This window comes from Carlito syrichta, unplaced genomic scaffold (genome assembly GCF_000164805.1).
Source record: "Carlito syrichta isolate Samal-C Ts95f unplaced genomic scaffold, Tarsius_syrichta-2.0.1 Scaffold303623, whole genome shotgun sequence".
Classification (NCBI taxonomy): Eukaryota; Metazoa; Chordata; class Mammalia; order Primates; family Tarsiidae; genus Carlito; species Carlito syrichta.
The window spans coordinates 522,502-549,524 of record NW_007247719.1 but is presented as its reverse complement, the minus strand read 5'-3'; the positions used below and the strand labels follow the sequence as shown (position 1 = coordinate 549,524).

At 45.0% G+C, this 27,023-nt stretch overlaps 1 protein-coding gene across 1 annotated transcript in view; it reads right to left on the bottom strand.

Annotated features, from left to right (window-relative positions):
- PDILT (protein disulfide isomerase like, testis expressed) overlaps positions 1-25,437 on the bottom strand; it is a 36,235-nt gene extending 10,798 nt beyond the window's left edge. Inside the window, exons 1-6 of the mRNA XM_008058757.1 lie at positions 25,223-25,437; positions 12,477-12,683; positions 6,641-6,774; positions 5,317-5,454; positions 2,370-2,480; positions 2,160-2,285 (exon numbers count right to left, since the gene is read on the bottom strand). Coding sequence (XP_008056948.1) covers positions 2,160-2,285; positions 2,370-2,480; positions 5,317-5,454; positions 6,641-6,774; positions 12,477-12,683; positions 25,223-25,424 — 918 coding nt within the window. The 5' untranslated portion in view covers positions 25,425-25,437. The remainder of the gene's footprint in view (positions 1-2,159; positions 2,286-2,369; positions 2,481-5,316; positions 5,455-6,640; positions 6,775-12,476; positions 12,684-25,222) is intronic.
- Positions 25,438-27,023: the final 1,586 nt, after the last annotated feature.

The window sequence follows — 27,023 nt, the reverse complement described above, 5'->3', positions numbered from 1 at the left end:
CTTCTTATTATTATTCAAAATGATTTAATCATGAAAATTCATGACTTCACTCACTCATTCAAGAAATATTAATGGAATGCCTACTATGTTTGAGGCATCTCACTAAGTACTGGGGATACAATACTGCCCAAAGTAGACAAAATCTCTGTCCTCAGAGAGCTTATATTCTAGTGGAGGAAACAGACAAGAAATTAGTAAACAAAGATAAATTCATATAGCTATAAATGCCAATTAGACAGTAAAACAGGGCAATGTGATGGAGACTAACTGCCTAGATGGGGCAAAGTAACTTGGGTAACTTGAGTAGGTAGGGTGGTCAGGAGGAAAGTCTGAGGAGGTAACATTTCCCTTGGGACCTGGGTGACAGTAACAAGTCAGAGAACAGTGATCCAGGCAGTGGAAACTGCCAATGCAAAGACCTGGTGACAAAACAAAGAGCTTAGAGTGTTCTAGGAATAAGAAAGAAAAGCCCATGTGGCTTCAGCTCCGTGAGAATGAGTCATGGAGATCAGCTCAAAGACTGTCAAAGTTGAGGTCAGGGGTCCCACAAGGAGCTTGGGTTTAGTCCGAATGTAATGGGAGGCTGCTGAAGGACAACCAGAAAGTGGCATGATAAAAATTTCTGAAAGTTCACTTTCAGAGAAGAAGCAGGGAGAAGAGAGAGAGGCCACTGAAGCCACCTGCTGTCAGATACGTTCAGGTCATTCATCTGTCAGAAGAGTAAGAACCCCACCACATATCACTCTTCTAAGTGCTAGGAAGGTTAAAAAGCAAAGCAGACATGTTAAAATCATTGTTGTATACTTTCAACAAATATTGACTACCTTCTGTTTGCTGAGTTTTGGAGTATAGAGATAAACAAGATAGATGTGGGGGTACAATCTATCGGGACAACATTAAGCCAACTGTTTAGCTTTAAAATGGATCACAGTCAACAAATGGCATTGGGGAAGCAGTAGTTTAGAACTTCATCTCCTGATATATGCCAAAATAAATTCCAGCTAGATTAAAGAGTTAAAAGAAACCTGGAAGAAAAGATGACTAAGCATTGACTACAGGAGGAATAAGGAAACAATCAGATTTCACTCAATTTCATTACATCAGAAATCTTAAATTGTAAAATTGAAGAAAATGGAAAATATGTTTAGCAAGAAGAAATTTTGGGATTGAAACTATCTTCCTGGAAAATAACATGTGAGATATAGTATGAACATTAAATATGCTCATGCTCTGGTGGCTTTCTTTACTCTATTTTAAGTTTCAAAGTTTATGTTTTGCTTAATTTTAAAATACTTGTCTTAAAAAAACCTGCCTATTATGCTTTTTATAAAAATGAAAAGAAAAATTAATAGCCCCGATAGTCCAAGTAGTGATAACTACATTAAATATACAAGTAACAATCGGGAGAAATGGATTTGTATCTAATGATAATGTAACAACAATAATAAGTGTCATTCATTGTAATTTGCTTATTGTTTTACATATGAATTTTCTACAACTTCTCCATTTCACACATGAAGAGACTAAAACTGAGGAGTTACCCTTTGACTATAAAGTAAAAAAAAATAAAAGTAATAAATAAAATAATAAAAATAAAAAATAAATAAAACAAGAATTCTAAAAAAGAAGGAAAGAAAAGAAATTGGCCCAAGACAATATAGCTTATTGTCCTTCTATCTTTGGCCTTAGATCTGAGCAATGTTAAAGCCAGAATCTCAGCAATTACCTGCAGATAATCTGTGCTGCTTCACCCTTGAGGCTTTTCATATTCACTAACCTCAGGCAGGAGTGGTCTTTCCACACCCTCCCTTTCAGGATAAATGATACCATGCAAACCGCCCACTCTTAGTGAAGTGTGGACTGTTAGACGTGCAGGGAAGCCATCCCGTTCCTGTAGTATGCTTACTAAAAAGATCAATAAAGAGCGTAAGTTTGACTCCTTCGCAAAAAAGGAGTGATATTGGATGGGAAGAATGGAGGAGGCTGATTTAAAATTAAATGATAAATAATACATAGCACTGATATGCAAACCAGGAAATTTGCATGGAAATCCCTCCTGACTTAATTTATAATAAGCAGGGCAGGCAAATGGCCTCAGGGTGTGCAGGTCTTGAATTCCCACCTAAAAGTCCTAAAGAGCAATTGCACGTTCTACAAACCTTGTTTTGGAATTCCTTCAATGCCAGCTTATAATGCTGAATTATGACTTCATATGACTCAGAGCTTTTGGAGACAAACAGCAGCATGTGATTCGGGATGTTCAATTCATAAATCAGATTCCTATTCTAAAATTATAAAGAAAACATGTCATCTTAAGCACACACTGTCGCCCCAGCTACCCTTCTCCTAGGGACCCTTTGCTCACTGACCTCAAAGTTGTATTCAATCACAAAATCTGTAAGGTGCTGTTTTATGACTCTGTTGAGGTCTTGTTTGTTGGTACTCTCATTGATGAGCTCTTGGCGGTTCACAATTCTTCCCTTGAACAGAAGGAGAAACACACTGGAGGACAGTAGCTTCCATTACATAGACACTTCAATAAATATAAATAGCACAATTTTCCCCTTGGATAAAAGAAAAACACTGAGGAATGGTGGCAGGAATAGTCCATAATCCAGGTAGTTAATAACTGTGAATGGCTGGGTAGACCAGTCTGTGGGTAGAATCGAGGTATGTGACAGCCATGAAAATCTCAGATCTACAACAGGCAACTGGCCAACAACACTAGCTGTCATTCTCTGACACCCATCAAAATATTTTCACCGAGGCTGAGCAGTTTCTCACACACTACTCCCAATCAAGCCCATTCCTGGGAGATTCAAGACATCCCTGATAGGTGACTTTGATGAACATTCTTAAAACTCCACTGCAAAGACTCTTCCACTGCACCCTCCATCCTCCCAAAGGATCAGACCATCATGATCTGTTGGTTCTCTGAGTCTCCTCAGTTCTGTTTTCCTTCATAGACATTTTCCTTAGTCAATATTTTGCAGTCGTTGCTGCTTGGTAACTGTTTCTCAGCAGGACCTGGACTAACATAGGGAATGAAATAACTATATGTAGCTCAAGATCAAAGTAGGTGGGGGAAAGAGAAAACAGCAGCTATCTCCTCAATTTATTCCATCTCCTTCTCTTCATTGCCACCAATCCCACCCTAGTCCAAATCTCTCACCTGCACTCCTGTGTGCCCTCCCACTGGTCTTTGAACTTCTCCTCTTGTTTCCCCTCCAATCTATGTTCCTCCCACCTTAGTCAGAGTGATGTTAGTACACACATCTGATTGTGTTATTATTTTCTTGCTTAAACACTTCATAGTCCCTGTTGTCCTCTGGATAGAGTTTGAACTCTTTGCTGGTCCTAAAAGTAGTCTAGCACTGCTTATTAGAGGGCTCACGTTATACCATCCACAGTTGTAAGCATGTTATATGCATTAACTTATTTGATTATCATAACATCTCAGCGAACTGTGTACTATGATTTCTTCCACTTTGCAAAGGAAGAAATGTAGACACTGAGAAGTGAAGTAACTAACCCAAATTGCTGAGAACGAAATGGAGGCAGGATTCAAACCCAGGCAATCAGGCTCAAATTCTCCTGTCCTTACCCATTAAAATGTACTAAATCTCTTTCAGTGTATTGTCCAAGTTTGCTATTTGGCTTTTGATTTTGTGATAGGGTTCATTCTATGGAACTTTAAAATTTTTTATATGGTCCAAATTTATGAGTATTTTCCATGCATTCTGGGATTTCTGTCTTGTTTTATAAAGGTGTTTCCTCATTCTAAGATTAGAAAACAAACTCTTCCATGGCATCTGCTAGTCTTTCTATGGCTTTCTTGGTTTTATATTTTTGAATTGGGGATTGATCTGGAATTTAATTTGGTGTAAGTTGTGATATATAGACCCAACTACTCAATTGTGTCAACACCATTTAATAATACATATTTTCTCCACTGATTTAAAATACCACCTTTCTCGTGTAGTAAATTTCCATGTGTATATGGATCTATTTCTGTGTCCTATGCTGTCTTATTCATAAACTGAAATTGGATTGTCACTAGTCTCCAGTCTAACACTTTTCAATAATTTCCATGGGTCCAAGGTTAAAAAAAATAGTGGCTTAGATCCTTCTTTGAAAACCAAACAGATTTGGTATCACTGGGCCTACTTCCTGGGAGGCCTTGGATAAGTCATCTAACTGCTCTGGGCCGTATCTGTAACATGGTTATTGTAAAGATTTGACTTTGTGTGGGGAAGAAGTAAGGGATGTCCCAAAAAGCAAACCATGGTGTCTAGAGCAGCACTATTCAGTAGAAATTTCTGTTCTGGTGATGGGAATACTCTAAATCTATGCTGTCCAATACAATAGCCACTGACCACAGGTGACTGTGGAGCACTTAAAATGTGGCTAGTGTAATTGAGGAACTAAATTTTTAATTTAATTAATTTTCATTGAAATAGACACACATGACCACTGGCTGCCATATTGTACAACTCAGGTCTAGATCTCAGAGAGAGAGGGAAGGAAGGTACTCAATAAGCTCAGACTGTGAAAGACAAAGTCCCACCTTTTTGGACTTTGTTGAATAGTCTTTATCTTAATAATAGAAAGCCATGAATGGACTTTCGGTGAGGAGGGGGGAAATGATAATCAGAATTTTTGGTGACTGTTACAGTAGGCTGTGGGAGATGATGGTCACTTGCTCTAGAATGGTAGCAATAGATATAGAAATGAATAGAGTCAAGAGATATTTTGGATATATAAAGTCAATAGAGTTAGGGTGATAGATTAGTTATGAGGGGTAAAAAAGAGGGAAATGTTAGAATGGTGCCTGGGTTTTCTGCTTGCTAACTGGCTAGGAGAGGGTGTGGCATCATTCCTTGGGTGACAAAGATAAAGCATTAGAAGAAGACCTGGAGAAACGATGATGACTTTGGGGTGAGTCATGTTGAGACATCTAGTGCTGCATGGACATCAGAGAAGTCTGATTGGAGATGGCTATTTATACCATAGGTGTACTGTATAGACAGTGCTTGCTGATGGAGGGTGGAAGGGGAAGCATGAACTAGAAGAAAAAAGGGCATGGGAGTGAGACCTCATGAATTTCATTTACTGTTTATGCATTAACTGGCTATGCTCTTCTTGCTTAGAGAGAAGCTTACGAGGGTGAGTGGCTAGAAAGGCTAGAGAAACACCAAGAGACCGCGATTTCACAGACATCAACTAGCTTAATGCCACTGAGCTCACGAGTGGCAGAACCAGAATTTGTACTTTGAACTAGTGACTCCCTCACTCGCAGTGGAATCAAAGTCCTACCTTTTTGAACACCAGGACACTGTCCAGAGTGACGTGGAAACGCCCAGCTGTATTAACAATTGCTATCACTCCGAACGTTAACTCTGGGAAGTCTTTGATAACATCGTAGAACAGCTCTGCTACTTCTTCCTCTAAATCCTGTTTGAGAAAGGATATTTGCTAAGGCTCTGGTAGAAAGCAAGATGTCTGGCTTATTTAAGGGAAAGATGGAGATAATGGTCAATTTGTCTCTTCCTTTTTCCAAGTTCTGGGGTTTTGCTGGGTCACCTAATTCCTCTTTCATGGCTGTTTTATACCAGAAGTGCTTCTGTGGCTGTGACTAAAGCCAAAATAGGCAAATCCTCAGAGATCGGTGGAAATAATTGATAAATGTGACCTTTTCCAATTATTGGAGTAAAGGCTGTTCTAACCCAGGGACTGAGACTTTTAAACATTTATTTCTTAATTGCTTTCAGAAGGGGCAATTGATTTGACCACATATACTACCAAACATGAGCTTAGTAACAAGGTATGGCTATAATTTCAGCCTTCATTCTTTAGCTTGAAAGAAAATTAAGCTCCCCCCCCGAAAAAAACACCTCTCAAAGAAGTGGCCAGGATAGGAGAGAGAAGAGGCACATATTCTCCCCATGCATAACTTTAATGCCCAAGTTCTGACTTCTACTGGGAGAAGAAGAGGAGTCATCAGTTTGTGTAAGTGAGTTAAGACACACGAGAGTCTCATTCTCCCAAAGCAAAAACAGTTTGTAAATTATTTATAAATTATTTATAAATATAAATATAAAAGTAAAATCAATAAAAAGCTATCATGAGCCATTTCATTATCAGATCTAAGTTATATCCTTCTCCAAAAATCTTCCCCCGTTGCTCCTATGATGAGGGTTGATGTATTTTCAGAGGGGTGTGGGTATATAATGTGTTACTAGTTTTAATATATGGGTGTGCTTGGAACGAGGTTAAGGAGTGAGAATGGCCTGACACAGGCATGGCTGGTGGCTATCAGAATCATACAGCAACATGGTTCTCCAACCAGAAAATAAGATAGTCTTTTATTCCGTGATGATCTAAATGGGCCCCAGAAAGATCAGTTACAAAGCTAAAACTCATTAAATACATATGTCAATCTCTTCTTTTCTCTCCATTTCTGTCCACCTCTCCAGCTAGCTCTTCCTACCACTTCAGAAAATCAGCTCATTGGATGGAGAAAAATCGAGCATGGAGCCCACATGGAAGAGTCTAGTCTCCTCAGCCCAACCCCTCCCAGACACACAGACACAGCACTTCTCACCATTCAAAAAGCCTCCTCCCACCTCGACCCCAGTACCTGGAAAAAGCCCATGATGACCAAGGGCCTGGCTGTCACAAACTCTGCCACCTCTTGGCTACTGTTGAACAAAAACGCTTTCTGGCTTATTTGTCTTCTCAACCAAACGACCAACGCAGCAGATTCAACCACTCCTGGAGAGAGATACAGTCAGATGGATCCTGGAGAAGTTTGCTTTTGAACTGGAGAAAGGCCTGTCTTTTTCACGTTTAATGAGAAGCATCTTGTCTTGAGCTTCTAGCCCTTGAAGGCCAAGGTCAGTGCTTCCCTTTCCCCCTAAGCTCTAAGGCATAAACGTTAACAAAAGCAGCTGACTGCTATTAAACACTTACCAAGAGCTAGACACTGTGCTGAGTGTTTCCTGTGTATTAAATCTTCACGTTGACACTATGAGATAGATACTTTTGCTCTCCCCATTTTGCAGGTGAAGAAATCAAGGTTCAACTTAACAGCAGCCACCCAACTAGCATACCTGAGACATTAAACCTAGGAGAAAGCATTTCCAGCCTTCTTTTCTTATGCACCCCCCAAGGTGACAGGAAGATATATTTATTTTTTAAAATATAAATTAAAGACCACCTAGCTCTGTAACCTTGGGAAAATCTTATTATTTCTCTGTGCCTCCAATTCCTTGGCTGAGACCCAAAGGTCTCATAAGGTCATAGACTCCTGACTTCCATTTCTCAGCTATCCTATGACTGGTGCCAAGCACACTAAAGCCTTAGCTTCTAAAATTAGGACACACACATCATATCTGGGAAGACTTAATGGTGAGTCAGAAAGTCTACCAAGCCATAAACAGATGGACCTGTCTTTCTTAGGATCGTCAATCTCACGTGATGACAAGGAATATAAGGTATTATTTTATATCAATGTCTGATATAGAATAGGATGGAACATTTTAAGTGAATTTATGAGATAGAGCATTATTTGTTGTGAGTAACTTTGGACTAGATTCATAAACTCATCCTCTTATTCCTTCATTCACTCATTCATTTGACAAACATATATGGAATGCCTATGATGTTACCAAGTGTTGTACTTTTTGCTGGGGACATAATGGTGAGCAGAAACAAGCATATTACCACTGTTTTACAGCTCTCATTCTGTTGAGGAAGACAATAATTAAATAGCTGAACAAATAAGTGTATAATCACACCCAAAGGAAGTGTTTGAAATCAAAGTTCTATGATCCTGCAGCTAAGATACCTGACCTAGACTATGAAGTGAAGAAGGGCTTTCTGAAGGAAATCATGTATGAGCTGAAAACAGAAGGATGCAGAGAAGTGAACCAGGAGGCATTAAGGAGAGTTAAAGCCTTCCCGGTAGGGCAAACAGCCTATACAAAGGCCTTGTCGCAGGACCAATTACTACATGGGGCTTGATGAATGCACCTGAGTTACTAAATCAACTGCAAAGGGCTCTGCCTTTAGTGTCTTTACATATGTTTCCTGAGAACATTAGGCCTTTTCAAAAACTTATGATGAAGTATATTTACATGCAGAAAGGTGCACAAATTGTAATGTAAGTCTTGATGAATTTTCACAAAATGAACACACCTGTGTAACTACCACCCAGATCAAGAAATAAAACATTGCCAACTCCCCAGAAGACCCTGCTGTGTCCCCTTCCCAGTCTCTACCCCACACCAACACAGGGGTAATCACTTATCCTAACTTTTAACAGCACACATTGGCCTGCCTGCTCCTGAACTTCACACAAATGGAATGGCACGGTGTGTGCTCTCAGGTCTGGTTTTGTTACGTTTGTAAGATTCATCCATGTTGTTTACGTACTTGAAGAATCATGCCCACTGCTGTGTGGAATTCGATTGTGTGACTAGTTTACAATATATTTATCCATTCTCTGTTGATGTGCGTTTGGGGCTTCTAGGAATGAATTCTTGTGCCTGTGTCTGGGGCACATTGTATGTACTTCTGGAGGAGACTTTTCAGTCATAGCAGATGCCATGTTCAACTTTAGTAGACACAGTTAAGGCCATTTTAAAAGCCGTGATGACTTGGGTCTATAAAAGTTCATATGAGCCAGATACGGGACTTCAAGAGGCAGAGAGAAGACGGAGGCATCACGACACTCTCAGTCCTTAATACTCCACCCTTGCTATCGGCCCCTTCTCTGAGATTTCAGCTCTGAAGCAAAGTTGCTGTTTCCACTGTGTTCCAGCCATCTTTAAGTTCAAACAAACAAACAAAAACAACAACAACAATTATAAAACCAGGTACATATGGAAACAAACTGTTTTTTCTACAAGCATTTGTCTAGCAAGAGTATATTGTAAGTGTCCTGAAAGAATTTGGTTTAAAACTATCCAGAAGTGTGAATAAAGCCGCTCTGAACAAGGTTAAGTTTCAGGTCATCAGAAACATCACTCTGATGTCACTTTTTGCCAACCTTTCCCCTGTAACACTCCAACCATACAATTATCTTCCAGAATACCTGGCTTTGGCATCCACCAGTCCCTTCACCTGGGCTATTCTTTTCTGGCTCTTCGACGATAGTGCCTTCTGCTTTTTCAGTTCTCAACTTGGTCTTCTCTTCCACCCCTGCCATTCTCTCTCTTATGTCCTGCTCTATTTTCCTCACTGAGTCCATCACTTTCTGAAATTACAATGATGATTTTTTGCTGGTTTGCTCAGTGTGAGTTCTCAGTAGCTCTTATAATGCCTGCCACATATAGGGTGCTTAAGAAATCGTTCTAAGATGAATGAATGGAGTGAATGGATCACCAGGGAAGGCGGAACTTGATCCTGGGCCATCTTCTTGGGGATGTGGGCCTCCTTGGGACTGAGGTATCCATGAACTTGGCAAACTGTTTATTCCTGAGAGCCTGCAGATCAGGCTCTGTCCTTGGTCGGCAGGACGTCTCCTCTGGCACTTGGCTCTGAGCCAGGGGACACGGTGACAACTGAGGTGTGAACGCTGTGTAAATGATTGACTAGGGCTGGTGCCTGGCTGCATATTTCCAGGCAAGTTGTGAATGCATCATTAACAGAGGCCCTAGAGGCAACCGAGTCTCCCTCCCTCCAGGGGGGAGGTCAGATCTCCCACCATCAATCCTGGAGATTAAAGGAGAATGGAACTGGGGCTTTGACCTGGCAAGGACTAAATCCCACCTGCCTCCTAAGAGGTCTCTGTAAAAATCACATTGCAGAAGATATGTAAAGTACTGTCTCCTTTCTTAGCTCAGAGGAGCCCTGCCAAGTAGGTGGAACTGGCACAATTCATCATGGTTAGAAAATAAGAAGTTGGAAGCCCAGGTCTAAAAAACTTGTTCAAATTTCAAGTTCCCATAGCCAAAATCTAAAACCCAGGCATCCTGAGCCCCAGCCCCAACTCCATGCTGGCTTTCCTTGTAGTAATACTGAGGAAGGGGCAGGAGACAGCAAACCCAGCAGAAATACGGGCAGGCTCCTTGCCCTATGCCTGCCTTCCATGGGCCTTCACAATTCCATCCCATTCAAACTCAGAAATGACTTACTAGAAACCTAATTGTTTCAGGCATTGTGTTTAATAATAAACACACCTGCCGGCCATTTACTTAGAGTACAGCCAATGTAGAACAGAGTTCACCTAACTACAGCCCATGGGTCAAATCTGGCCTGCTATTTGAATTCATAAATAAAGCTTTATTGGAACATAGCCATGCCCATTTATTGGCATAGGACTGCTTTTATACTATATTAGCAGAGGTGAGCAGTTGTGACAGAGATTGGCCCATGAGGCCTAAAATGCTTAGGTAGAAAACTTTGCTGACTCCACTGCTACTAGCTGGAGAACATGGAGGAAGTTATTCTACTGTTCTGTGCCTCAGTTTCTCCATCTATAACACTGGGTTGTTATGACCTAAGAGAGGAACCTAGGACAGTGCCTGGAACACAGTATATGCTGCAGGTGTACGCCAGGCCCTGTGCCTTGCAAACGTTGTTTCATTTTCCCAGTGACCCTAGGAGATAGCTATTTTCACCATCCCCATTTTACAGATGAGAAAACTGAGCTTTGACAAGAGGAAGTGGTTGTTTCTCAGGCATGTAATGAGAATTTGGATCCAAAGGGGTGTGCTGCCAATTCTGGTAGCCTTGCAGAAGACCCAGAACAGAGGTGAGATCAGCCCTTGCCCTAGTGATGCTCTCAGAAGAGCAGGCAACAAGTAGCAGATATGATTCTGTGAGGTGAGGGACTTGACAGGGAAACATAGGTGCTCTGGGACCACAGGATTGGAACAGGCACCTCATTATGGGAGTCAGGGGAGACTTCCCAGAGGAGGTGATGAGGCGTCCTGCAAGGCAGAGGAGATCTTAGGCATTGACTCCCCCCAACAAATGAGGCTCAGCGGTCAAAGGCCTTGGGGACCTTCTCTGCCATCCTCACCATGTCTAGAAGTTGCCACATTGTTGTCTTGTCTCCTAAGTGGAGTCAGGTCTCATTTGTCCTTCAGGAAGGAAGGACGTCCCAGCACCTAAGCCCCTCCAGGAGTAGATAATGGGCTTTGATGAAGTAGCCTGGGGCTTCTAACTTCTTCACAGCATCCCCCCCCCCAAGCCAACACATCCCAGCAGGCTCCTAGCTTGGTATCAGTGGGTCCCCATTGTTGAGGGTCATCAGCCAGTGTCCATAGAAAGCAGCAGTCTCTGTTACTTCGCTCACTGCTCCTGCTCCCCCCCGCCCCGCATCACACCTCCCACAAGCCTGCTAAGAGCAGTAATGCCCTTCTCTTAGATAACAACTCTGCACCTTCCCCTACATCTGTCCTGTCTCTCTCTTGCCCTCTTGTGTCCATTATGAGAACTGCAATGCATCCTGTAATAGTTGTTTTTGTGACACTCAAACGGGCTTATTGGAAACTGGCTATATGCCAGATCCTGTGAAAGACAACCTCAGTTTCCTGAGACTCAATCATTCAGCACATATATAATGGGAACATCCTACTAGCATAGTCGGGGCCGTGCTGGGCACTTGTGTTCATCAATTTTGTTACATCCCTCCCTCCCTCTCTCTCTCCTTCCCTCCTTCCATTCTGCATCCATGTGCGCATTTTCAACATCAAGACCTACCGTATAGCACACTGAGGGCACATAACTCTCCAAACATCAAGATAGCGCTTGGCCCATGGTAGATTGTTAATACATGGTGTTGAATAGAGGAATGGATGAGTTAATAAATGAATACAACAACTAATGGTAGACTAACGTTAAAGTATTTGGTAGACACTGCATCCCAGACCTGCCTTGTTCCATCATCTCCTAGCTTCCCTTTTGGCTAACTAGTGCTTCCCTGGTCTTTCAAAAATCATTCTAAGTTAGAAGATTGGGGGTGGAAAGTGGATTAGAAACTTACTCTCTGATCGCTGGTCTCACATAAGCCATGCACTCCACCCTCCCACCTCTTGGTGCTTCTAGGGCCCATCAGCTGAGATGCAAGCTGAAGTGCAGTAGAGGCAGCTGTGTGTTCTCCAAACCCATGAGCCTTTCTTGCAGTTGGGTGGGGCCATGTAATAGAATTCCAGTCAACGGAATAAGAATAGAAGTGATGTTTCCCACCTCCAGGCCCGGGCCCACCTCCAGGCAGACCTCCATGGCGATCTGCCTCCTCACCACCATCCATGGTGATCTGCCTCCTTACCTTCTTACGTACCTGCTGGCTAGATACAGAAGGAAGAACAAGTGGTTCCAAGGCCCCAGGAAAGGACAGAGCCACAAGCTGGGAGGAACCTGGGTCCATGAGAGGCTGTGTGGAGCAAAGCCTCCCACCTCTCCCTCTGACTGCCAGGTGGCCTTTACATGAACATGAAATAAACTTGACATACAAGCACCATTACCTTCGCAGCTGATGGGCTCCAATCTGTTGCCCTCAAAAAATAGCTTCAGCTCCGGGGCTTTCGTAATGCCAAACTCCTGCCGAAGCTCCTTCTCTACCGTGATGTCCACTTTGCCAAAGCCGAGCCCGTTCTTGCCTTTGCCCACCATCTCCACAGCTTTTCCCAGCTCCTCCGCCAGGTTTCTGGATTTCTTTGATGATGGGTTGTCTGAAAGAGTATGAAGACAGAACTTGTGGGAGACTCTGCCCCTGCCCCTTGTTCCCAAGATAGATTCTTTGTTTGGTCTGGTTTGCTCCTGGGCTTTTCTTATGCTCATCTGCTAAAAGATAAATTTCCACAAAGTGGTGAGATGTGAGACACAACAGTTCATGAAACTGGACAATAGTACACCAAGGTTCTTTTAACTCAATAACATGGGAAATGGTACAACCTTGGGCGACATAATCTCTCCACTTTTTTCTTGCATAAAGTGGGGAAAATAATAGCGGTGATTTCATGTTGTTGTCAGAGACCAGTGAGATTTATGCCATGATCAGTCCTATAGTGCTTGTTATCTTCTAAGACCTTTAAGGGTATTAAGTTATTTAATCCTCCCAATAACCCCATGAGATATTCTTGTGATTATGTTATCTCAGTTTCATAGATGAGGAAACTGAGGCACAACAAAATGACCTACTTGCCCAAGGCCATATTTCTTGTGCCTAGCTGCTAGGGGAAATACTTGAGAAAGGCAAAGTCAGGGTAAGAGCCCATTCAACCTGGCTGCAGATTTCCTGTTCTACTGCCTTCAATAAGCATGTCAGACCTTTAGCATAATGCCTAGTGCGTGATAAGTGGGTGATGATTCTTGTTATTACTCCTACTATTGTAAAATTTCTGAAATTTTGAGGGGGAAGGAGGGAGAGGAGAGAAGAAAAGAGAGAGGAGGGGAGCGGAAGAGAAGGGGAGGGGAGGGGAGGGAGAGAGAGGAAAAACTAACTCACGGGCGCCATCTTGTGGAATATCCTGGAGCTAACCGGCCCAAACTGGGCCCCTGCAGAGGCCCAGTAGCTGCATATAATTCAGCAGGGGAGTCTCTCAGGTAAAGAAGGCCAGGTATGGGAAGGGTGTGGACCGGGAGGTTATGATACTCCCGCAGCCCCTCTGAGCCCACCCCCTGGGGAGAAAGCCCCACTGAAGAGACCTCACACTCTTCATTAAGGGATCTGGTGCTCTGAGTTTCAGGCCCCACAAATTGCTGGACTATGGGCTGGGGGTGGGGGAGCGCCCTTCTGGAAGCAGCCTCAGGAAGGGGCACGTGACCTTGGCAGTGGAAGAGGCCTTTCTGGCTACAAGGGAGGGGACCCAAAGGCGCCCAAGTTCGCCTTTCTTCTTCCTGATAACATTGTGAGACTGCAGGTCCCTCAGTGCCCTGCACCTGAAGCGGGTGGGCAGAGCCAGGGCAAGGGTCATCGATTCCCTTTCAAGTCAGAAAGAACCCTTTATGGTTTTCACCACCACCAACCCCCACTCCATCTGGAGCACTTGGAGAAAGTGCAGGTCACCTCCACTGCGGAGGGCGAGTTCCAAGTCCAACAGAGAGGTCTTTTGTAAAATGCAGCCCAGAAAGCCAGGCCCCGGGACAGCTGGCGCGGGTCCATTGCCGGTCAGCCCACCTGCTCCTGCAACGGGACCGAGAATGAATGATGGCTTTCATTAAGCTCCCAATCGATGATCGGGAAGCGGGGACTTCGCGCCTCCCTCTGAGATCGATGGCCCCTCTGCCACCTGCTTTATCACCATCATTGCCTTGGATACCCCCCATTCATCATGGCCAGCAGGCACTAGCCTATCGCCTGCCGCTCTGGTCCATGTCCATGGGCTTCTCCCTTGCTTCTTTGTGAATGCAGCCATGCTGGGCTCAAGGCTGCTGACGGCAGCATTCAAATCTGAAGGTGTTTTTTTTTTTTTGAGTTGGAGTCTCACTCTGTCGCCCAGACTGGAGTGCAGTGGCCGCTCCTGGCCACCGCAGCCTCGACCTGCTGGCTCCGCGATCCTTCCGCCTCAGCCTTCCAAGTAGCCGGTATTACAGGCACGCACTACCATGCCTGGCTGATTTTTTTTTTGTAGAGATGAAGTCTTGCTGCCCAGGAGGGTCTCGAACCCACGGGATCAGGCAATCCACTCACCTCAGCCTCCCAAAGGCGCAGGATTACAGGCTGAGCCACCGAGCCCGGCTGAAGGGTTTTTTTTGAGTCAAAGTATCACTCTGTCGCTCAGGCTGGAGTGCAGTGGAACGCTCATTGCCACCACAGCCTCAACCTGCTGGGCTCAGGCGATCCTTCCGCCTCAGCCTTCCAAGTAACTGGAACTACAGGTGCTCACCACCACACCTAGCTAGTTTTTTGATTTATTGTAGCGATGGGGGGGGTCTCACCATGTTGCCCAGGCTGGTCTCAAACCCATGGACTCAGCCAATCCTCTCGCCTCCACCTCCCCAAATGCTGAGATTACAGGCAAATCTGAGTTTCTAAGGGTAGAAACTCAGGGTGGGAGAAGCACTTGGAGCGATTGTCCAAATGGTGGAGATTTTGGTGCCTTCACACACAACCTGCTGCCCTGAGGGTCTGGAATGAGAGTGACAGAAAGGCCTGACTCGGTGGCTCAGCCTGTAATCCCAGCACTTTGGGAGGCCGAGGTGAGTGGATTGCCTGATCCCATATGTTGCCAAGTTGCCTGGGCTGGTCTCAAACACGCGGGATCAGGCAATAAAATAAAATAAAATAAAAAAGAAAGTGACAGAAAAAGATTGTGGCAACTGGAATGCAGAAATCTGAGAACTAGATGGACAGGACCTCACAATAATAGTAATGGAGATTCATTCAGTCATTTTACTCACTCATTTATCCAACAAACCTTTTTAAGAATATGACAAGAGCCAGGCACTGTTCTAGGGACTGGAGATATAACAGTGAACAGATAAAAATCTTTGCTGTCATTGAAGGAGGCAGAAAATAAAAAGTTAAATATATGCTGTGTTAGATGACTAGTGAAAAGAGAAGGAGGTGGAGGTCGGGAGTGTTAGGGAAATTGCAAGCTTAAGTAGGAAGCTAAAACAGGCCTCACTGAGAAGCAACACTTTAATAAAGACAGAGGGAGATGAGGGAGTATGCCATATGAATGTCTGGAGGGAGCATATTCTTGGTGGAGAAGCAGTAAGTGCAAAGGCCCTGAGGTGGGGCTTGTGTGATGTGTTTGAAGAATGACAGGAAGTTCGGTGTGTTTGGAGCAGAGTGAGCCGGGATCCTTGGGGGAAGTGGGTAGGGTCTTGTAGGCCATTGAATATAATCTGATCTTTCCTTTGGGGAATGTGGAGTGGTACAAGAGAGTTTGGAGCAGAAGTAGATGTGACATGATTTACTTTTTAACTGGATTTCTCGGAATGTTATATGGAGATTAGGCCAAAGAGGAAAAAGAGTGGATGCAGGTAAACCAGTTGGAGACTACCACAATAATCCAGGCAGAAGACGGTGATGATTTGGGCCACGGCAGTAGTAATGGAGTGGGTGAGGTGTGGTCCGACTGTAGAGAGATTTTGGAGGAGTTGACTGGATTTGTTGATAGATTGGATATTGATTTATTGAAAGAGTGGTGAAAGAGGGCAATCAAGGATGATTCTGAAGTTTTGTTCTGAGCAAGTAGAACGATGATGATGGTAATGATAATGGTCATGATAACAAAAGGATAAAATGTTTATTGGTCACTCACTATGCCAAGCCCCTAAGTGTCCCATGCATTATGTTGGATAATCTTCAGGACAACCTTGTGAGTTATATACTACTACAAGGGAATGCTACCCACAGGGAAACGGAACCCCAGCGGTCTTATAGCTAGTAGGCGGTTAGGCTGAGATTCGACTCCTAGGTTGACTGGCTCCAAGATTCATGCTTTTACAAACAAATTGGTCCACTGGTCTGAAAAGTATTTCTTTATTCTTGGAGCTAGGTGATGGGGATGTGCTACCTGTCTCCTCTGCTCTGGATGGCTCTCATCAGAGCAGGGAGAACATGTGAAGCCAAACTCACTCTTTAAAATGTACAGTCCTGTTTTCTGGTTTCCTGTGTTTTAAAAATCTGCTGATTGGTTTCACTTCTTGTGCCCTGGAACCTTGAATTTTAAGCTTGTAAAGGTGAAACAAATACACACATCTCTCAGGTCTCAGTGCCTGTATCCTGCTGTGATCAACTGGAAATGCCAGTTTGCTTAGGACAAGGAGATGGTTCAGATGTATACTGGCGCTTGGGCAGAGCAGTGCCTGGTGGGCCATGGATAGGCAGGGCACCCTTTGCTGGGAGGCTGAGAGTCCACATGGGCCTGGTCCAGTCTCAGTCAGATCCTGGCCCTACCTAAAACTCGTTGCCACACACTGGGTGCTCAATGAATGTGAATTCTTCAGGTTATCTCATCAAACAGAGGTAGTTAGGGTGGTTTGCAGTGCTTGTGGCCCAGGTGAGGCGTGCCTCGGTTTCCTCATTTATAAAATGGGGGTTATTAATAGATCCTGCACCTTAGAGTGATTCTACAAAACAAGACAAGGCATGAAAACTTCAGAATGAAGCCTGGTATAGACATGCTAAATAAACATTAGCCTTTGTGATGACTAGACAGAGAATCTTTGGTCTTGCTCTGCTCAGATTCTCTCTGGGACAGGAGTGTCCTATGGAGACATCATGACTCTTTGTAGAGCTTCTAGCTGCTGGTGAAAGAAGAACTCCAGCACCATATTATCCACCTCAAGGCCTGGGCCTCTTGTGGGGCTCTCACGTGGGTTTCAGAGTAAGCACATGGGACCCAGGGTCATGTTAGAATAGGCAGTGGCTCCCTGACTGTCGGCCTGGTGTGTAGCTGTGTTCATGGCTAATGGGCCTAGAATCAATATTTCAATATTTGCCTGGGTCTTTAGTTGATAACCCTGGGTTCCCTTTTCTGAGCAGCCAATGTGAGGCACGGGAGGAACTGAGGGATGGGGGAGGCGGTGAGCATAGGGACTGGAGATTAGATTCCAGCATAGGGACCTGGAGGCTGTAGTCTGCCTTTCTATGACCAGTGGTCCTCAATGGAGGACATCTGGCAATGCCTGGAGACATTTTTGGTAGTTACAGTCGGGGAAAGGGATGCTACTGGCATCTAGTGGGCAGAGGCTGGGGGTGCTGTCAAACGTTCTGTCATGCACAAGACAGCCCCAAGCCCCCAAACGAAGAATTATCCAGTCAAAATGTCCATAGGGCTAAGCATGAGAAAAACTACTTTTTAAAAAAAATTTTATTTATTTTTGTTTTAAGAGGGTTTCATTTGTTGCCCAGGCTAGAGTGCAATGTTGCAATCATAGCTCACTACAGCCTCAAAGTCCTGGGCTCAAATGATCCTCGTACTTCAGCCTCCTGGGTAGCTCAGGCTACAGGCACATACCAGCATGCCCAGCTATTTTTTTTAAGAGATGGAGTCTCTCTATATTAACCAGACTGATCTCAAACTACTGGCCTCAAGCAATCCTCACACCTTCCTCCCAGCACAGAGGCTGGAAAGATCCATGCCTGGCTCCAAGGATATTTTAAATATAACTTCAGCTCAAGCATGAAAAGATATTTTGAGAACAACCCTCTCCCCGTTCTATAAGGCCATTCACAGTATACAGAGATGTTCACAGTTGACAAGGACTTCAGGATGGTCACTCATCCCTTCTGGTTCCTCAGGCCAGTCATCAGTTTGTTCTGATGGTTACAATGGCTTTCAAGGCCCTAAAAGATCTGCAACTCCTTGTTTTTTGAGCCTCATGCCCTGCCCCTTCCCTCTTCCGCAGCTCAATGTTAATCACACTGGCATGCTCTCACTCACCCCAGGGCCTTTGTACTTGCCATTCCCTCTGTCCGGAAGCCCAGATATCTGCATGGGTTGCTCCCTCATCATCTCCAGATCTTTGCTAAGATGCCTTCTGTGTCCATCCTGTTCAAGATCACAGCTCCACCTCCCTCCATCCCTTCCACACCGTTTCTCTTCTTTGTTTTTCTCGGCAGTCCTTTTAGCCATATGACATGCTCTATATTTACTTATATACTTGTTTACCTTTTATCTCCCCTCTCCAAGAGGTAAGTTCCAGGGGGACAAGAATGTTCCTAAGTTTTGCTTATCACTATATCCTCAGTGCCTAGAATATATCTGGCACATAATCAATATTCAGTAAGTATCCAGTGAATGAATGAATGCATGCATGCATGTTCTAATAATCAGTACAAATCTATAAGATGGATTGAGCAGCAGTTTTGGTGTCAGACCTGTTCTTAAATCCAGGCTTGACCATTTGTCAGTTGTGTGACTTTGGGCAAATGATCTAACCTTTCTGAGACTTACTTGCCTCATATGCAAGATGGAAGCAGTGATCCAAGTAGAATGTCTAGGACCCAGGCCACTCTCATTACCATCACCATAGTTGCCACTGTCATCATCATCGTTCCCATAACAGCCAGCATCACCAGCACCATCATCGTGATTGTTATCATCATTACATTTGTTGTCATTGTCATCGTTACCATAGCAACGTCATCACCGACACCATCACCACCTTTGTCATCATCATTATCCACACCCTTGTCACCCTTTCCATCCTTATGATCACCATCATTATCTAACCTACTCCCAGGATAGGCTGTTGCCACCTCTGCCTTAGGGTCAAGGATTAAATGACCCTAGAGACAGCTCTAATCTTATCTTGGCCTCTGTCTACCAAAGGCAGCCTTTCCTTCTCTCCTTGACACATTCAAGTTAATTTAGATAAAGAAAAGTGCTGGGCTCGGTGGCTCAGCCTGTAATCCCAGCACTTTGGGAGGCCGAGACAAGTAGATTGCCTGAGCCTGCGGCTTTAAGACCAGTCCGGGCAAATTGGTGAGACCTCACCTCTACAATAAATCAAACATTAGCCACACGTGGTAGCGCACGCCTGTAGTTCTAGCAACTTGGAAGGCTGAGGTGGAAGGTTGGCCGGAGCCCAGCAGGTCGATGATGGGGTGGCTGTGAGTGTGCCACTGCACTCCAGCCTGGAGGGCAGACTGAGACTCCAACTCAAAAAAAGAAGAAAAGAAAAAGAAAAGGATGGGACAAAGACAATCTCATTCATTAATTTATTCAACATCTATGGAGACCTCCCACATCCCAAGCACAATGTCTGATGCTAGTCAGATGCTAGGAATCAATAGACAAATAAGACTTGGCCCCTGACCCCAGGGAGGGTACAAATTTAAAAGCAGCGTGACACCATATGGAAAATACAAAGAGAGGCAGGCACACAGAGGACTGAGGGAGATTATGGAAGGCCTCCCAGCCAGGCTAAATGAGAGTGCGGCTGGGCACCGCCTGCGAGCAGGCACAGCCCCCCTTCGAGAAGCGTAAGCCTCGCAATCCAGGTGAAGAAGTGCAAGATGGACTCTACGGGGAGAGGAAAATGCAAGTGCAAAAGCTGAGTCATTCTGGCAGCCGCAAGTAACTCGGGATCTAGAGCTGAGAGCTCAAGGGGGCGGGAACAGCAAGCCTGGACTAGGCAAAGCAGAGGACCTTAACCACTGAGTGACCGGATCAGATCTGCATCGTAGAGAAAAATCTCTCCAGGTGCAGTGTGGGCACAGCACTGGACTGGGGCAGGGGGACCATCTGTAAGACTGCTGCAGGTGCAGGTGGGGAATGTTGTGGCTGGAACTGAGGCAGTGGTGGGAGGGTGGGGAGAAGAACTGGAGACTGCAGAGGGATTGGGGAGCTGGCCTCAACAGGATGCGGTGATGGATTCAATGTGAGGATAGAAAAGAATCAAGAATGACTTTGAGGTTTCTGACTTTGACATGGTGGATGGCGGTCCTGCCAAGCCAAGGCAGAATATGAGAAGAAGCAAGTCCCTGGGACAAACTCAGAGATGCTGAGGTCTGTTGTGGCCACTTGGCATTTGAAATATGAGAGGGACATTTTTAAAAGCCCCAAAACAAAAAGCTCCCTCTACCAGTTGTTCTTGGGCTCAGAGTTCTGAGAGAGAAGAGAAAAGTGGCCAGCAATTAAGGATTTGAGTTACTGGAGCAGTCCCAGGGGGCATTGTCTGAAAAAAATCCCTTTTGAAAAGAGTCTATTTATCTTTAGAAAAAAGCTTTTATAATGTTTTCTCCAAGTGGTTAGTTTTTCCAAAGGTCACTTTAGAAGGCCTGCTAGTTTTTGAGAACTTGTTTTAATTTTAATTGTACATTGGCAGGAATCAAAGATTCAAACGTAATGCGTTTAATTGAGTGTCTCTTTTAGATAACAAAATCTCCGCTGGTGTTGAGTTCACTGCTTTGGAATACCCGCTGGTGGGAAGGCTTTAAGTTTAAAGTATGCAAATTACTTGTTGTGGAACGCAATTAAAGAGTGTAAAATTGATTGGCTCCCTCTGCAGCCCCAGGCTCAGTGTCAGTCCCTAAATTACAAGACCCAAAGAAACATGAACTCGCCCTTCTGCCCTGGTTAAAACAGAACCGTTACTGGGCAGAGTCTTGCATTCTCGTGTGGACAGGACAGCTTTCTCAGCCGTGTCCACCCCCCTGCACCTTTTTTGGGAGCGTGAACATGTGTTGAGTTGCATGTTGTTTTGTACAAAGTGTGTGACTCTAAACTCTGCAACATTTCCATTGAGGGTCCAGGATTCAGAGATGAGAATCGTAGCAAAAATCGAGAAGATGGTTTGGATCTCTATGCAAACTTTTATCTTACAATTCCACAGCACGTGAAGTAGGACCATAGGGGTCTCCACTCTTCCTTGTGAAACTAACCATGAAACAGATGCATAAGTGGTAACCTGAGTCCTTGTGTGGATGAAGGATGTACAGAAGCCACTGGAAGGAGTTTCAGCAAAGCAGACATGCCTGCCCTGCTCACTGGCTCCTGTAAAGAAATTGGCCCAGACTGGATCTCCTCTATAAAATATTGAAGTAAAACCCAGCATGCATCCTGGTACACAGCCTGAGCGAGAGGGACGTCAGAGGCTTAAAACTATGCTCCATACTGGATGGAGGCAAACGTGACTCAATCAGATATTCCTTTGGGGGAACCAAAAGTGTTAAAGGAGCCAAAAAAAGTGATTCATATTGCCACGAAGTGGCTGCACAACCCAGCAGGGGAGGCACCAGGACTCGGAAGGACTGAGCTGTTGATGCCGTCACATCCTCAAACTCCCTCATTTAAGTGGCCTCCCTCAGAGTGTATGTGTCAAATGAGAAGAGTCAAGGATTGTGGAAAGAGCTTTGGAAGACTTCAATCTCTGGCAGGTACATGAATGTAAATACTATGGTGGCGATGCAATTAAGGTGTGACCATGTGAAATTGGTTGGGTAGAAATGTGGCAAGCTTATTGGCATATTCTCTGACCCCAAGGGAAAAGGACAACTCAGCTCCAGCCAATGGTCACCTTGCTAGAATGTGGGCCTAGTGCTTCCAGACCTTTCTTTCTTTCTTTCTTTCTTTCTTTCTTTCTTTCTTTCTTTCTTTCTTTCTTTCTTTCTATCTATTTTTAATTATGGTAAAGCACACATAAAAATTACTATTTAAAAAATTTATTATTATTATTATTGTTGTTATTATTATTGAATTGGGCTCTCTGTTGCCAAGGCTGGAGTGCGATAGCACAATCATGGCTCACCACAGCCTCCACCTCCTGGGCTTAGGGAATCCTTCCGCCTCAGCCTCCCAAGTAGCTGGGACTGCAGGTGCGTGCCACTGTGTCTAGCTAATTTTTTATAAAGACAAGTTTTCGCTATGTCTCAAACTCCTGATCCTCCTGCTTTGACCTTCTAAAGTGCTGAGACTATAGGCATGAGCCTCTGTGCCAGGCCAACTATGCCACTTTCAATATTTCCACGTTACAGATAAAAAAGATTAAACACCAAGACCAACACCCAAGGCTGCATATCCAGCTTAAGGCAAAATCTGGTTTCATACTCGGTCTTGCCTGACTTCCAATGTACTTTACACCAAACTTCAGTGTGCTTAAGAACTACGGGTGTGTGGCTGACTAGGGTTAAGGGAGAGTCTTTATACTCTGCTCTGCCAGTGCTTGGCATGGGAACTTTGATCAATGTTGATATTGATAATCATAAATTCAACAGACTTCTGCTGGCTCTAATGCTCTGGCTAAAGACTGTCCATCACTGGGCATCCCTGGGAAGCCAAACAGAGGATTTCTCTCACTCCAAGGCAAACTCCAAGCTTCAGGATGGATTTTCAGGGGCAGATATGGGAACCCCTCATGCGCTCCAGGACATGAGGGAGCAAAAGTCCAGCCAGAGGTGGCTGCTCAGCTGTTTCCGTTGGAAGAACCATTTCTGAAGACAGTCCCGAACCATTACTTACCCACCTTGCATCACCCAAGATATAGAGTTTGGATGATTTTAATGGCATGAATAGTATTTTTATTTTTAATTCTTTTTTAGTCAGAGTAGCACTCTGTTGTCCAAACTTGAATGCAGTGGCACAATCACGGCTCACCAAAGACTTGACCTGCTGGGCTCAAGTGATCCTTCTGCCTCAGTCTTCTAAGTATCTGGGACTACAGGCATGAGCCACCAAGACCAGCTTTAAAAAATTTTTTTTTCTTTTGTGGTGGTGAGGTCTTGCTATGTTGCCCAGGCTGGTCTTGAACTCCTGGGCTCAAGCAATTCTCCTGCCTCAGCCTCCCAAAGTGCTGGGATTACAGATGTGAGCCACACGCCCTGTCCTGAATAATGTTTTAAAGAGTTTTTCATGCCTTGTGACATTCCTGGTTTAAACTGTAAAGTCCTTTTTTTTTTTAGTTGGAGTGTTACTCTGTCACTCAGGCTGGAGTGCAGTGGCATGCTTATGGCCACCCCAGCATTGACCCGCTGGGCTCAGGTGATCCTTCTACCTCAGCTTTCCACATAGCCGGAATTACAGGTGTGCACTACCATGAACAGTTAATTTTTTGATCTACTGTAGAGATGAGGTCCCGCCAAGTTGCCCAGGCTGTTCTCGAACCCGTGGGCTCAGGCAGTCCTCTCACTGCAGCCTCCCCAAGTGCTGGGATTAGAGGCTTGAGCCACCAAACCCAGCCTAAACTGTAATGTCTTTGACAGCAGAAATCAAGACCCCTGCAGAGCCTGGCACTGAGTAGAACGGCATAAACGCAGGGTGAATAAGAACACCATGATAGCATCTGTCTGCGGAAAGCCCACCAGGGCTACTGGCTACATGTTTGAGCTCACTTTCATGAGCACAACAACCTGCAAGTGTTAAAGATTATTAACCCCATTGTCCAGATGAGGAAACTAGTGAGGATTATGACAATGAAAGTCCATCTTTTAAGTTCGTATTATGCACCACTCACTGTGCTAAGCACATTCTCTCATTTAATCACCACAATAACCCTAGGAGTTATGTCATGTTATTAAATTCCTCATTTTACCTCCAAGTAAAAAGATCTTCAGAGTGCTCAAGGTCACTGGCCCAAGGTCACCGGGTTGGCAAGTGGCAGAGCCCAGCCTTTGATGCAGGACTGTGAGCCTCTGAAGTTGACCTTATTACCCTGCACTGCACAGAAAATAGAAGAAAGGCCGTGAAGTGTTCTGGTTAGAGGACAGAAAACCGAGAGAGGGAGAAGGGCTTGGCTCAAAGAGGAGGAAATAAAGGGGGTGTGGGGGAAGGGTAGCTTGGGAAGGCGATGGAAACTGAGAAGGGAAAGGTACCTTGCCCTGCTCTGCCCTGTTCATCCTGGAACCACAGGCTCTGCCTGTTCTCTGGCAGCCTGGGTGCTGATCTGCCTGGCATGTCCTGGAAGGAGCCCTGGAACTGACACAGAGCCAGTCATTTTCCAGGAGTGGCTCTGAAGGCAGGGTTCCGAATTCAGTGTTCACATTCCCCAAATCCTTCTACATGGAAGGCAGTATAACACAAGGTCTGTGGTCCCCACTTGTGCTGTGTGACCTTTCTGAGCATCTGTTTCCTCACCTATCAAATAGCAAGGTGAATACTGCCCAGCACACTGAGTTGTGAGAACCAAATGACGTTACATTTAAGGAAGTGCTTAGCACAGTGCCCAGCACACGGTGAGTGTGCACTGTGTGGACGTTTTCATGAAAATCTCTTACACTTGTTCCCAAGGCACAGCTCTGTGCCAGTGCCTCAGGAAGAAGTAGGCTGTTCTCTCCCCTAAAACATATGCTGATGCAAAAAATAACAGCCCGAAGAACTAGAGTGGGCATGCAAAGCTCCAATAGCAAAGGCAGTGGTCTAAAAACTGTTGTCTCAAGAGCTTGCCCCTACCTGCCATCATTTCTTGCTCTCTGGTTGTGTTCCAAGAATTTAGTACCTCTCATTTAGTCTTCACAATAATCCAGCCTGGTCATTATGTTCATGTCCATTTTAAAGAGGAGAAAACTGAGGCTCAGAACAATACAGACACATGAGGGCGAAGCCTGGCTCCTTCTCTTCAGTGGAACAAGGGAGCCATATATAAATGCAAAATAGAGTGACTGCACCTCATCTTACAATTTGCTTAACCTGCCTGGAGTATTCTCATCTGGAAACTGGGGATGCTGTTGCATATATGTGAGTATACATACTTATATTTTTAATAATAATATGTGTTCTCATGTGGTTAGTAATATATAAAAGTCCTCAGGCCCCCAGAGGCAAGGAGACAGCCTCACCCCATGCATCACCCACAACCAGGATGGGGAGACACTTACGGAAAAGCACTATGAGGAAGCGGGTCTGGTTCAGCATCTGGATCAGGCCAGCAGGCGTCAGCACCAGCAGATTGTGTTCCTCCCTGATGTGCAAGGGCTTGGTTATGTTGATGCTAGGAACATCGGTGTTCACCTCTGGTGAGTTGTGGACAGTAGAGACACAAGTAGCCACCAGCAGCAGGGCCATCCAGAGCAGCTCCATGGCTGTCCTGCAGGAGCCAGAAGGAACGGAGACCTTATCAACACAGGTGGCGAGGCCCCACGTCATCACCCCCCCGACTTGTCCAGCCGGTCTGTGTAGGGTGAAGGCAGCCTGAGCACTGCCCACTGCCTCCCAGTGATGCCCACATTTGTCAGTGGCACCGAAGAGGCAAAGTATTAGGCCGAACTCAGGTGATCACAGAGCTGCAGGTCTCCACTCAGAGCTGTAGGATGCAGAAGCAAACACAGGCCATTCGAGCCCACTGGCTTTTCAGCCTCTAGGTGACGGGGTCCTGTCCCAGAGTCCTAGGGTGAGCCTCTGGATCTCAGAGATGACTGTTCCAATCCCCCATCTCAGCCTCCCAGAAGTCCCTCTGCCAGCAGAGCCCTTACTTCATGCTCCTCCTCTCCTGCTTGAATACCCCTGTGATGGGAAGCTCACTACCTGGCAATATACCCCGTTTAATTTTTGAACAAATATTTTCAAGTGTAAACATTTTCTTTTAAAAGTCATGACTAAAATACACACTGAGATGTTAACCTCAAGTTAGCTACAGACCTTCAGGGAAGCTGTGGCTGGCCCAGCTCAGCTCGTGTGGGCAGCTGAGCCTCTGAGCATAAGCCAGGCCAGCAGGGGGATGGAGGGCCCTCCCCTATTTCCCAGTGATTCCTGATCAATTTGTGGGGAAGGGGTAGTGGAATGTACCAGGTTTTCTGCTAACCTGGGAATATTCCCAGTGCTCCGGGTTGTATGGAATGAGATCAAGGCCACTGTTTGGTGGGGATAGCCCTCCACGGTCAGACTCCAGACTTCCCTCTGGCCTCGCGGAACCAGTCACAACTCCCATTCCCTTCCTCCTGCACTCATTCATTTGTCCATTCATCAAATATATACATTTTCGGAGTTGAGGTCTTACTCTGTTGCCCAGGCTGGACTTCAGTGGCATGATCACAGCTCACTGCAGCTCAGGAGGTTTTTCTGTCTCAGTCTCCTGAGTAGCTGGGACCACAGGCAAGTGCCATCACATGCAGTTCATTAAAAAAAATTTTTTTTGTAGAGATAAGGTTTCACTATGCTGCTTGAACTCCTGGGCTCAAGCAATCCTCTGCCTCAGCCTTCCTAAGTCCTGACAGAACAGTGTTGGACTGCTGTGCCTGGCTCACATTCACCAAATATTTTGAAGGTCTTGATACATGCTGGGTACTGTTCTCGGTGCTAGGAATACAAAAGTGAACAGAGCAGGCAAGAGTCCTTGCATTCTAGCAGTAGGAAGCACAGTCAATGAGATAAACAGAGATACAGCAAATGGTGTGTCTGATGATGATACTTACTGAGGAGAAAAAACAGATAAGAGAAGAGGGATGGAGTAGGGGAGGGCAGCAGTGGAATTTTCATTCAGAAGTTGACATTTTGACTGAAGGAAACAGAGAAGGGAATGGTTGTATTTGCATTTCTGGGGGAAGGAGAAAGATACTCTCTCTTCCCACTCCCTCTTGCTCTTTCTCTTGAGACCACCCCTCAACGCCCTTCTCAGCTTTGCCTCATCCCAGAGCTCCCCTCAGACTCTGGCCCACATTTTGTCTCAGCCCTCAGTCTATG